At 48.8% G+C, this 13,527-nt stretch overlaps 1 protein-coding gene across 1 annotated transcript; it reads left to right on the top strand.

The window, feature by feature from the left end:
• The first annotated feature begins 1,252 nt into the window (after positions 1–1,252).
• LOC136492193 (uncharacterized mitochondrial protein AtMg00810-like) lies at positions 1,253–1,675 on the top strand. Its single transcript, XM_066488296.1, has one exon. The coding sequence runs from the start codon at positions 1,253–1,255 to the stop codon at positions 1,673–1,675; it is 423 nt and encodes a 140-aa protein (XP_066344393.1).
• Positions 1,676–13,527: the final 11,852 nt, after the last annotated feature.

The raw sequence follows: 13,527 nt of genomic DNA, 5'->3' as shown, positions 1-13,527 counted from the left end.
TGTCTTCATCGGGTATCCTGCAGACCACAGAGGCTATCGCTGCTTCGAGCTCGCCATCGGCCGGGTGATCACTTCACGCCATGTGATCTTCGACGAGTCTATCTACCCGTTCCACGAAGCGCCTACGCCATCACCTGCTGTGTCATCAGTAGCCGGGGACGACCAGATGATCGCGCACCACGGCAACGACACGACACGGCAGCTGAGTCCACCGCCTTCGCCGACACATCTACCTCAGCACCCATGGCATGCTCGGACTATGTGCCATGTACAGGCACCCACGGTGACCACCGCACAGACGACTCTCGGCACGACGTCGCCCATCATAGTACAGGGCACGCCGTCACCCACCGTGGTGCATTCTACGTCGACTACGTCCCCAAGCTCGACGTCGTCCACTGCTACGCTGTCCACGCGAACGACATCGCCTAACTTGACACCGTCCACGACGACTGCAACGCCCGTCATCACCACTACAGCGCCGATAGCTCCTGGTCACCACATGGTCACTCGAGCTCGGGCTAGCATTCACAAACCAAACCCGAAGTACGCCATGGTGGCTACATCGACGATCTCAGCGATGCCCAAGAGCATACGCAGCGAAATCAAGGATCCAAATTGGTATGCTGCGATGAAACAAGAATTTCATGCATTACAGGCGAACAGGACCTGGAAGCTTGTTCCTCGTCCACCCGGTGCCCGGATCATCACCGGAAAATGGGTTTTCAGGCACAAGTTGAATCCTGACGGCACCCTCGAGCGCTACAAAGCTCGATGGGTTGTCCGTGGGTTCAATCAACGCCCTGGAATCGACTTCGGCGAGACATTTTCGCCGGTGATCAAGCTGGCCACGATCAGAATCGTCCTCACGCTCATCGCCACCTACAACTGGCCAGCTCACCAGCTTGATGTGTCAAATGTCTTTCTTCACGGCAATCTGCAGGAACAGGTGTACAACCAACAACCCACCGACTTCGTTGATCCGCAGTGCCCGGACGACATGTGTCTTCTATCACGCTCCCTCTACGGCCTCCGACAAGCACCACGGGCGTGGTTCGAGCGTTTTGTAAGTCATGTGACAACACTGGGCTTCGTTCAGTCCAAGGCGAACACGTCGCTCTTCGTGTACCACTGCCATGGCGCCACGGCTTACCTCCTACTGTACGTGGATGACATGATCATGTCTGCGTCCTCCATGATTCTCCTCTAGCACATCATCAAGCGACTCCATGATGCCTTTGCCGTGAAGGACATGGGGCCGGAGCGCCACTTCCTCAGCATCAGCGTGCGACGTCATCAGCATGGCTTCTTCCTCTCTCAAGCCCAGTACACCGAGGACATACTTCAACGTGCTGGCATAGAGCACTGCAATGTTGTTGCTACACTAGCAGACACCAAGCCAAAGCCATCCACATCCGACGGCAAGCTCATCGACGACGCCGCTTCCTACCGAAGCATTGCCGGTGCACTGCAATATCTGACGCTCACACGTCCAGACATTGCGTACGCCGTGCAGCAGGTTTGCCTCCATATGCACGCGCCACGGGACATGCACCAGACCATGCTGAAGCGCGTCCTACGGTACATCAAAGGCACACTCACTCTCGGCGTCCAACTGCGGGCTGCTCCAATGCCGACGATCACCGCGTACTCGGATGCAGACTGGGCCGGATGACCGGACACGCGGCGATCAACTTTCGGCTTCTGCGTCTTCCTTGGGTCCTCCCTCATCTCATGGTCTAAACGACAGAACACGGTATCGAGGTCGAGCGCCGAGGCGGAGTATCGCGCCATCGCTAACTCCGTCTCCGAGTGTTCATGGATCCGACATCTCATCGACGAACTTCTTTGCAGGGTACCATCGACGACAGTGGCGTTCTGCGACAACATCTCTTCGGTGTACATGTCGCGGAATCCAGTACACCACCGGCGCACGAAGCATATCGAGTTAGATATACACTTTGTCCGGGAGAAGGTCGCCATTGGTGAGCTGCGGGTAACACACGTTCCAAGTGCAAGGCAGCTAGCTGATGTCTTCACCAAAGGTCTACCATCGGCATTGTTCAACGACTTCCGAGACAGCCTCTCCGTTGCAGCGCCGGCCGTCGAGACTGTGGGGGGTGTCAGCGGACCAGCCTCAACAATGGCTAGAGCCCGCCTATCTTTAGCATGCGTGCCTTGTAACGCCTGTGCCGCACTCGCCACGTCAAGATCCGCAGAGCGTGCTCCGCACGCCGCATGCGCGCCCGGTCACCACGGTGCCCACGCTCCTGCGCTAAGCCCGCTCGCACATGTCATGGAGTGGCCACGGCCACTGATTGTATACTATATATGTACACACACAAGATCAATGCAACTCGTCTAGTTGATCCACATACTCTTTCAGGGCCTTTTGTCGCCCAAGACATGTGTTAGATAAAAACCTACGTAAGTCCAAGCAATCTAGGAGGACCATATAAAAGTAAGAGAAACATTTATGAATTGTCTTTGAGCTTGACGTGAGGTGTCATCTAGGTCCCTGTACTTCTAAAATGATATTTACAGGGCACTAAATTTGGTTTTGGGTCTTATCGGGGTCCAAATGAATCTTAACTCACTCCTTACGCTGACAGGGACCTCCTGCGCATGGCCCAACCGCCGCGGGAGCAGCAGCACGCACGCCTTGCAGCTGGTGGGCGCACGGCACCGAGTGCGTGGAGCAGCATCTCCACGGCAACGCGCGCGCGCGGCGAGAGCGGCTGGGGCTCCCGCAGTGCCGGCGGCAAGGGCAGCTGGGCGCCTGGGACTCATGCACCGTGGGCGGTGGGGGCGGCTGCAGCTCCGGCGACGATGTACCCGATCCACGAGATCGTGGAGACGCTTCTGCTGGCGCCAGGCGGGTGGCGGCGCCGTGGAGCGACTAGTGCTGCCACGGTCGGGGAGAAGGTGGCCCGACCAGTGCTGCCCACGTGCACGTGAAGGGGACGGCGGCGCACCGAGGCTGGTATGGCTGGTGTCACGCTATCGCCGGCGGGGTTCCCGGACCACCTGCGTGCGCACCACAATGGAGAGGTCAAGGAGAGGCCAGTAAACCAAGGAATTGAAAGAAAAATGCGGAATAAGGCTAGCCACAAAGGTGCTCTGTTTTCGGCGAAAAGAGACCGGCAGCAGCGGGAAATCCAGTTCCGGCCAGCCCGGTGGTCGACTTCAACGAGATTGGCCATGGGAATCTAGGTGCCTCCCATATGGAACCGTGGGTGCAAGGAATTTAGTGGAGACCAAGTGAGTAGGATGAATTTGGTTGCTGTAGGTGAGTATTTTTGGGGTTCGGTAGAACGTCGATTGGGGCATGGCCGCCTGAGCGAAAGCGAAGCGGCAGCTGCTCGAGCTCTCCGTCGTGGCCGCGAACACTACCGGCGCGCAGGGCCACTCGCTGCGGCGCTGGCGAGTGCGCCTGGCAATAGGCATGCTGCGGCGCCCCTCCTTCCGCCGCCGCCAGCAACCCCAGAGCACGCGCGCGGGCAGCCTTGCTCAGCCGCCCCCGCCCTTGCCGCGCGCGGGCACCCCGCTGCGCAGGGCGGCCGTCGCTGGCTCGGGTCAACACCTCAACGGCGAGGCCGCACAAGCGACCCGTGGCATGGCACAGGCCCACACGTTAGATGCATGCCACGTTAGCATAAGTGTGGGTTAGGATACATCTGGACCTTGATGAGATCTGGAGCCAAGTTAAAGGACCTAAAAATAGCATTTTAAGAATACATGGACCTAGATGATATCTAATATCAAATTTGAGGACCGCTGGACCTAGATGGCATCTAATGTCAAATTTGAGGACCGCTGCTGAATTTTCCTCCGAAACTAAGGTACACATGACAAATTCGATAGCACACACACCAAAAAAAAAAGGTTGTGTGCATTTACGGGGGCGAGTAGGGAAATATTGCCCTAGTGTATTTCCATCTTTGAGTAATTTTATAAGCCATCATGTTATGTGTTGAGTTTGAGAAAAGTGTCTTGGTCTCATCTATGTGTGTCATAAATGATTAACATTTAACATAGGAGTTTCGAGATTTGAGATTTTTTTTTGTGATCCATGAAATTTTTAACTATTCACTAATGATTCTTTTATAACCACCAACGTACTCAATATGTTCCTTTTTAAGTGTCGCTATGGTATTCGTACCGACCGGACATTCTTAAGTTTGATTAGCTTTATAGAAATTATTAGCAACATTTATATCTCTAAATAAGTTTATTATAAATAGGATACTGGTCTAACTTGCACTCTCCAAAGTAAAAACAGAGTACATTAAATAACTGCAGCGTGTCCTATTAAGAATGCATATGTGATGAGTTATATATAGTACTATGTAGTTTCTTAAGCAAGCTACTTTTCCTGACAGAAAAAAACATCGAACGCGCGTACTTTAGTTAATATAGGACACTGCAGTTGCTAGTGGCAATATGCAAGGTTTGATCTGTGCTCATGAAGCTCAGAAAGGCAATTTCTTCTTTTGGTCTTGGTTTCCACTTATATGGGCCCCTGCTCTGCTTCACTACTTCAGCAATACTTTTCAGCGAATGAACAATATTTTTCTCTCACAACATTTCATCATAAGTATTAACATAAGCTAAATTTCAACGAAACGAATAGGACTATGGACAGGAAATCTTTTTAAAAAAATGCACTGACAGATAGGTAGTACAGTGCGGCACAATAACACAAGACAGAGACCCAAAGAGATACAAATTTCAATTAAAAAAAATTCAATTGATATATGAAGGATTTGTCATAGGGCTTTTAGCGGGACAATGGTTTGTTAAGAGTTGTTGTAGGAATTTTCTTCACAGTCTAGGTCCCTCGCCCCTCGGTCGCCAAGTTGTCACTTGCCCTTCACCTTCTCTTAGTCGCTTGAAGCCCTTTCCTTACTATCTCCACTTCATGAAGCCATCAAATCAAATCTTGCTTTGAATCAACTTTAAGCACACACATTGAAAACCATTTCATTTGTATTGTTGTCTTCTGCTTAATTTGAACTAGCAAGCTTCATGTAATGAGACCATCCCATATGCAATTAACTATATCTCTCACTTAGCACACATGGCTGCCAAATTATTTATTATACAACCCAATTTCAACATTTGCACAGTATCACCAAGCTTCATATATATTAGAGATAAATAGATTTCCATCGATCCAACCATGTCCTTTTTTCTAGATTCATCACATGCTTGCCATTCATGCATTTTTCACCAATAAACTTGGACTCATTTCTCAATTATGTCATTTGCTTCACAATATGAGACCGATACATAACAATTACATCTAGGACTAAATACCTGCAATTCTCATGAAATTCATTAATCCCTTAGTCCTATTGTCATTCAATCCACCAACACCCACTTAGGATTTAGATAGACTTTCAAAGATAATTTATGTGTGTGTAACACCCGAGTTGTTACTTAGGCCCTCACCGGAGCCAATGAAGCCAGAAATGGTGATTTTAACGGTAAGAGAGAGAGAGAGAGAGAGAGAGAGAGAGAGAGAGAGAGAGAGAGAGATGTCCGTTTTGTGAGGATAAGACCTCCTAAAGGGGGACCTTACATAACCATTTTATGTATAAAGGAAATAATCTTAAAATGACACAAAAATGATAGCCAATAAAAAAATCGATTTAGGTCTTGTTTGATTTGACTTTTGCTTACCTGAAAGGTCCTTGTTTGGTTTTGGTAATTGAATGATAACCTTAGGTGGACTAATATGTGTTTAATTGAGATACACAGGTGATTAGTCCACAAGCGCATCATGTGTGAGCAACCTATGCCATAGAGGTGAAATGGCTTGGATATATTACAAGGCTCACACATGTGATGAAGGAACTCATTGCGTATGAGACATGACATTGAGTCATGTGACTAAGGGGGGAGGGGAAGATCAAGACAAGACTTGGCTTGATGGATCTGTTGCAAGCGTGAAGGGCAAGTTGGAGGCTTTGGAGCGATGGATCACGTGGCAGTGAAGCTTGAGAAAAACTTGGTGCCGATAGACGAAGGCAACGGTGAAAAACAAGTGAGGTGAAGATCAATGAACTAGCAAGGTCACGTAATGATATTAAGTGGATCATATCATTTGTGATATGGTTGTGCATGTGTTGCATCAACATCGGAGGACATGGAATGGAATGCGCAAGGCAAAGGTATAACCTATTGGACATTTCATTTCACCGGTCATAGGTGTGTAGAGAAGTTTATGACCAAGTTTAGGATAGATGGCCGTACTATCAAGAGGGGCAAACTTGTTTGCATATCGGTCATCTAGTGCCACTCGAGTGATCTAACTTTGCGTCGTTGCTAGGATCGAGTGGCGCCTTTGAAAAATGTTTGTGAAAAGCTAACACACATGCACAAGGTGTTGTACACTTGGTGGAGTTAGCACATTTGTAAAGGAGAAGTCATTGGAGCTGAAACAGATCAACTCGAAGAAGAAAAGAGTGGAGGGAGGGGTGTCGGACCCTGGTAAGGAGGGGCGTCGGACCCTAGCAAGGAGGGGCATTGGAGCCTATGGCTCTTGGTTTGATGACTAACCCTATCCCTCGGGCACACTCTAGAAAGCGTCAGACCCACTGGTTCGGTAGCGTCAGACAGGCCTAGCGCACTGTTCCTCCGCGGGAGCACGCGAGCGTGGACACGTGGCAGCTTGTGAGCACGCGAGGAGAAGTGTCGAACTCTGGTGTGTTCGACAGCCAGGCGACAGACTCAGTCTGATGGCCTCTGACCCTCTCATTGTAGTTTTGGCAGGCGTCGGACCCTGGGCATCGACCGGTCTGATGGTCTCATGTAGGTGAGTCCGATGGTGACTTTTCAGCGCGGCAGGCGACCGTTGGGCCCGCAACGGTTGGGAGATTCAACTAGGATGCATGGCAGCGCAGGAGTGGCCATGACAGGGCATCGGACCCTCCGTCGGATGGTCCGACGGTCGGTTCCCCTTTGTCCGACGGTCCCGTGTTCAGCCTAGTGAAGGGGCAACGTCTCTAATTGTTGATGGGGCTATAAATAGAAGTGGTAGCTAGCCTAGGGCTCGTTGCTGAGCACACTAGAGCCTTGGTGGCTTATGTGGTGGTGCTTGGGAGCCCTCTTACTCACTCATGCTTGGTAGTGTTCATCCGATCGAGCGACTGAGCGATTCTAGTGCGATTGCATTGTGAGATTGCATCGAGTGTCACTAGGTGTTCGAGTTGCAAGGCGATGGTGCTTGTTACTCTTGGAGGTTGCCACCTCCTATATGGCTTGGTGGCCTGTGACTCCATCGAAGCACGTGAGAAGATTGTGCACTGCACCGGAGGAGGATTTGTGAGGGGGTTGTGCTCACCCTGTGGGGATTACGAAGAGCGACTCTAGTAGAGCGTGTCTTTGAGCTACTCTCACTAGATTCTTGCGGTGCCCGACGTGTGGGCTTGGTAGGTGATGCCAATTAGCTGTGAACCACCAAGTGAGCGATCGACACAACGGGGACTAGTGTATTGACAAGCACGTGAACCTTAGGATAAAATCATCGTGTCATCGTTGTTTTGTAAGGAGGCACATGAGTGTGTTGAGCTTCACCCCAATTTGGTGATTGTGGAAGATTGCTCCACCTCATGGTCAAGTGATGATGATGATGATGTATCTACCACAAGTTAACTTGACAAGGTTGATGGTGATGCCCCAAGTGATGCAAATGATGATTCTACCTCAAGCACACTTGGTGATGATGGTTCATGCTCGGGCCGTAATTGTGATGCTACTACAAGCCCATCCACTACACCACATTGCTTCATGTCACAAGGTGACACAAAGGTACAAAATGCTAATGTGGTTGATCATGTTGATTAATATGATAAGCTTGTTATTAGACTTGCTAGCATGACCATATCTTTAGAAAATGAGAAATTTAAAATAATGAAATTGGAAAAAGAAAACTCATTTCTAAAGAATTCATGTGAAGATCATAAGCACTTACTTGATGTTCTTAAATCTTCACATGATGAGCTAAGATTGACTCATGAGAAGCTTCTTGCATCTCATGAAGAATTATTAGAATAACATGCTTCTCTCATTAAAATGTTTTCCAAGAAAATTAAAAATAATGAGAGCTCATTACATGAGTCAAGTGATCAATTGCAACATGTGACTAATTTTTGTGATGTAGGGAAGAAGCATTTAGCCACCTCTTGTGATGATTTATTAGTGTTGGTGGTCTTTAACTCACACTTTTAACCACCAACACTCGCATAAAATCCACCGAAATTATCACCAAACTTAGACACAGGGCTTTAGAACTAACAATTTCCACGAGTTTTGGTGTTTTACCATTTACAGGAGGACATGTCGGAATAACAAGGAAAACACGGCCAAATACGCAATATGACAAGGCGTAACATCACCCGACATGAGTCCATGAGGAGAAGGCCCACTTACTAGACAAATTAGGGCCCTGTCACGTGAAGAAAAATGCCCAAAATCCAAAGCAAACGTGCTCCAAACAGCGTGAAACTTTGCAGGCCCGCTCTAGAAGGTCATAGGAGGCCACCAGCCAAACCTGGGCTCATTTGGGACCAGTTGGGGTGTGGCCACACCCCTAGTGCGCCCACACCACCACTGGTGCACCTCGGGCATAGATTTTGTCGGTTGGTTGATAGTACTACACTCGCACCTTTCATAGTCACATCGTAACCCACAACGCAGTACAATTTTTGGCCTCGACAGTAAGCTGTCGGCAATGATGGTCATAGCCTTCACCATTGCTATCTAAGACCGTCTGTGGTGTACACTCACACCACCATATTGGCTCATGATCCATCCATGATAAGATCCTTACTTCAGTCGCATTGGAGCACGACCTGGCTGTGGATGTACACTAACACTGTCGCATTGGCAAATGATCTAACTGTGTCAAGGCTATCAAAACTGTCGTGTGGGCACATCAACCACCTGTGTAGTGGTCACCAGCACCATCACCTTGTACTTCGATCCGACTGTCAGCGGTGCGAGTTCACTGTCGGTTCGACAGTCGAGACGCTTGTGTAGAGGTTAATGCCACCGTCGCTTCAGTGTATGATCCACCAGTGCAAAGTCATGGTCACCATCGCCTTGCACCATGATCCGCCTTTGATGATCGTTTAGTCGGTGTCGGGTTACTAAATGATTCGGTGGTGATACACTTTGATCGCTGCCACATAATACGTATAGCGACGGTGTTGGACGTTTGCACGACCAATGACGGTGGTGATAACAAAACAATAAATGGCCCTTAATAGCTTACTGAACACAAAGCATACATATATAATCATTGCATCCATAAACCATGTTCTTACAATAACGATGGACGCTTACCATAAGATCTTTCTCAACTGATGTCCTAACACAAGCGGTACATAGATTGCAAACTAAAGGTACTAATCTCTACAGGCTTACATAACAAAATGATGTGGCTATGCTCCTCCTATGTGGCACTCCTGCTTGCGAGGCAAAAATGAATATAATTAGTGCATCCTTCGAATTGGTAGGCAATGCACCATGGAACCCCTCTTCTTTCTCCTAGTCAATGTAGGAAAATTGTTCAAAAATACTTAGACTCCACCAGCACAAAGCAGCACAATTAATAATATTCAACACACCATTCCTTTAGTTACGAAGCCTAAATTGGCCTATATATAGAATCAAAACAACTACCTACCTGAACAAAGCCATGATGTAATTACAACAAAATACAGCATATGCACTTTTACTGCTCTGCTAATGACTCCATGAATAAGGGAACATAAGGAAGATAGTGAGGTCCACCACTCATACATAATAGTTTTCAAGTACTTCTAGGATAGCCGATGGCCTAGGCAGGGAGGATATGAATTTTACTGCGGTTCATGTCATATGTAAGCAGTGATTTATCCTCCCCAACAAGGAAAATCAAATTCTATTCTGGATGAACTGCAATCACTCTGTGGGCCGCATCACAAACCTCGGTACCAATTTCAATATTCTTCTTTCCAAATAGCTCCAGCATGGTCACCTTATGCTTCAATGTCTATTTACTAGTATCATAGTCTTAAAGGATCTAGATTGAAAGCTCATACCTATTCAAAGTATCACCAGTACATAAACACAACTGACCCTGAGCTTCATGGATGGAGATTGCATCACCAATTGGCCTACAAATTTTTCTCCATGTCTTTCCCTCCATATCAACGACTATTTGGGTGAACTCCAGCATGTGCATAAAACCATTAACAAACACACATTTCCCATATCTGGATACTACAATACCCTCGCCCCATTTAGATTCTTTAAAGATCCATGCTCTAGTTTTAGATGAGTAGATGTTGACACCTAAGGAGTCATCATCATTGATCCCGTAATCAAACATATGGAAGTGCAAGAAGACTGTCGGATCAAACCCCAAGCGAGCTAAACCATATGAATGGTTGCTACCCGGCAGTAGCAATCATTTCTTAGTCACCGGATTGCAGACAACATAGCAAAACCCAGAGTACTAGAAGAGGATGAGGCCCCGAGAGCAATCTAAGATCACGACACCCTGAATGAGGAAGGGCAAGAAGGACAAGGAGGGGTGAAAGCATCTAGGCCCCTAGTTGGATTTCAGTGATTAATGACAATATAAGATTACTATGACTAATGTGTGTTTTGCAGAGGTAATTAAGTTAGGTCATGGTAATGGGGATCGATTGGGCAATCGAGGTGGTCATGCCCCTATGATGGAAATCATTTCGGTTTTCAAAGGATGGACGACAAGGTTAAGGATGACTAGTTCTAAGTGTCAATTGGAGTTGGAGAGACACTTAGAGTAGTTTAGGACTTTGTTTTTCCTTTGGCCGTACTATTAAGGGGGGTATGGATGGGTAGCTTGACCTAGGTGAGTCTAGTGAGTTAGGTGTGGTGCACACTTGTTAAAACTAGCACTAGGTAGCTCCTACATATGCCTAAGATCCTTTGGAGCAAACTTCCTACACATATGATCGAGAGTTGGAAGTGAATGGAGGGTCAAATGCTGACTGGACGCTGGCTCCGGTGTGACCGGACGCTGGTCGTAGGGTCCGGTCAGTTCATTTGACCAAGGAGATTGCGTCTAGTGCGACCGGACGCTGGAGTAGTCAAGTGACCGGACACTGAGGTCTAGCGTCCGGTCGACTCTAGTAAGGTTCCAGAGAAGGAAATCTGCGACCAGACATGTCCGGTCAGTACTGACCGGACCCTGGGGGTTCAACGTCTGGTCGAGTACAGTAAGGTTCCAGTGAGGGTTTAATACGACCGGATGCATCCGGTCAGTGGTGATCGGACCCTACCAGCGTCCGGTCAACACTTAAACACTGGTGTGCAGGTTGAACTGACTGGAGCGTCCGGTCACCCCGTAGAAGCTCATAACGGTTCGTTTTTCAGGCTGCCTTATAAATAGAAGCTCCACTCGTGTGTGGAGTTACTTTTGCTCATTCCAATAGCTGAGAAACATGTTTGTGAGTGCCATGAAGAGCAAGGTCCTTGTGAGGTGATTGAGATTTAAGAATCCAAGAGAGTAGCCTCATTAGTGAATCAAGAGTAGCAAAGTGTGCATCCACCGTTCTCATTAGGCTTCGCGTGGTCAAGTGAGAGTTCGTGCTTGTTACTCTTGGTGATCGTCATCACCTAGATGGCTTGGTGGTGATTGGGAGCTTGGTGATCACCCGACGGAGCTTGTGGGTGACCCAACTCAAGTTGTGAGCGGTTTTGGGTGATTTGACGCGACGGAGTGTCGAAGAATCAACCCGTAGAGAGCACTTGATCCTTGCGTGGATCAAGGGGGAGCTACACCCTTGCGTGGGTGCTCCAATGAGGACTAGTGGGGAGTGGCGACTCTTCGATACCTCGGCGAAAGCATTACCATTGCCTTTGGATCTTGCGGCATTGAGCTCGAGTGGTGACGGCGGTGTTGAGTGCCACCCTGGTCACCGGTGGATCTATGTTGTCTACCTATCGGTGAGGCTTACCAGCATGGAGCACTAGCTTGTTGGCGGTGACTGGTGACTAGCACGCCGTTGAGTAGGGGTGGTCACGCAGTTCAACATAGGGGAGCAGGGGCGGTGATGAGGAACAACAACATTGAGGAGGAGAAAGATATGGTGGGGAGCATCCTTTTTAAGCAACTATATCAGACATGGGAGTGACGCGTAGGACTCACGCGCGGGCTTGGAAATTGACGAAAGCGGCGGTGAAGGCTACTGGTGGTGATGATTGGGAGATGTTAGCATCTACTAACGATGAACGTGTCATACGTTCTGCAAACTCTAAGGCGCACAAATGGAATGTTCAAGTCATAGCAAACAGAGATGAACTCAAAGTAACAACTACTAATATTATGAATGTTTTTATTCATAATGTAGAGGCATGTTACAATCGAACTACTCGTGGGGAGCATTATGAACGATGTCCTCTATAGCCACCATGGCCAGGATGTCATCGCCCAAGGTGGAGAACTCGCCGATCAGGTTCTGGTGCTGCCGATAGCTCATCTCTCCCGGGAACCTCGACTCCACCACGGTCAGGTCCTCACCCAGCCGAAGCTCGACGGTGGCCATGGCTGAAGCGGCCCTAAGGTAAATGTAGTACGTGGCCACCTCCACGACCCATGGTGGCACAGTGCGGAGGCAGTTCGCTAGGGTCATCTCCGCAGGCGCAGGAGATGAAAGCACGCAATCGACGCTGCCTACTGCCACGTGGAGGTCCTGGTAGCGCCTATTGCTCTCGACCGCCATTCTAGAGGAGACACGAGCATTGTCCTTGGCTACCTGGCGAAGGTAGATCACCTCGGCCGCCTCACCCTACGCGACGATCAGCTGCTCCTAGATGGCTAAAAATGATACAAGAAAACACTACAACTGAAGACACAACGTCGCACATAGTGAAAGAGCAAGATCATATCGTGCCGAATGCCTTACCAGCGAGGCGTGTCTAGGCCTCGGCGGTGGCAAGCTCCACCATGGCCATTTCCTGCTTCATGGCGGCAATGGAGAGGCGCAGCCGGTCCGCCTCCTGGCTCTCCTCGTGTAGGGCGGAGGTGGCCACGTCTAGCTGCTCCACCAACGTGATTCTTCCATTGGGCGCTTCATTGCTCGATCCGCCATTGAATGAGATGTGAAAGATGGGGTGTCATAGTAGTGCGCCGAACAAAGAAGATAGAAGTTTGAGAGAAAAGGAATCATGTACTTGCTTCCTCGCCTTAGCCTCCGCTTTTATAGAAGATTTTTTCATTCTAAATTTTTTTGCATTTTCATACACGATTTACGAGATTCACAAGGAGGATGACGATTGACTTCCCTGAGACGTTCAACATCCCCGCGCCGTGGAATCTTCAAGAACAGAGCGATCATAAAATCCTAAGAGGGTTTTTTGGAACTCTCCTTGCTCTACTTCGATCCCCTCCCCAATGCTCTGCTCTACCATGACGTCGCTCCCCGCCCCGAGGATCCATCTTTTGTAGCCACCGCATGTATCCTCATTTCATGGAGAAGCTCTCAAAGG

The sequence above is a fragment of the Miscanthus floridulus genome, chromosome 11 (assembly GCF_019320115.1).
Source record: "Miscanthus floridulus cultivar M001 chromosome 11, ASM1932011v1, whole genome shotgun sequence".
Lineage (NCBI taxonomy): Eukaryota > Viridiplantae > Streptophyta > Magnoliopsida > Poales > Poaceae > Miscanthus > Miscanthus floridulus.
The sequence above is the reverse complement of the archived record's forward strand: the minus strand, read 5'-3'. Positions and strand labels throughout refer to the sequence as shown.

Bases quoted from the DNA above. Each gene is read 5' to 3' on its own strand.
- LOC136492193 (XM_066488296.1), top strand. From the start codon at position 1,253: ATGGGGCCGGAGCGCCACTTCCTCAGCATCAGCGTGCGACGTCATCAG.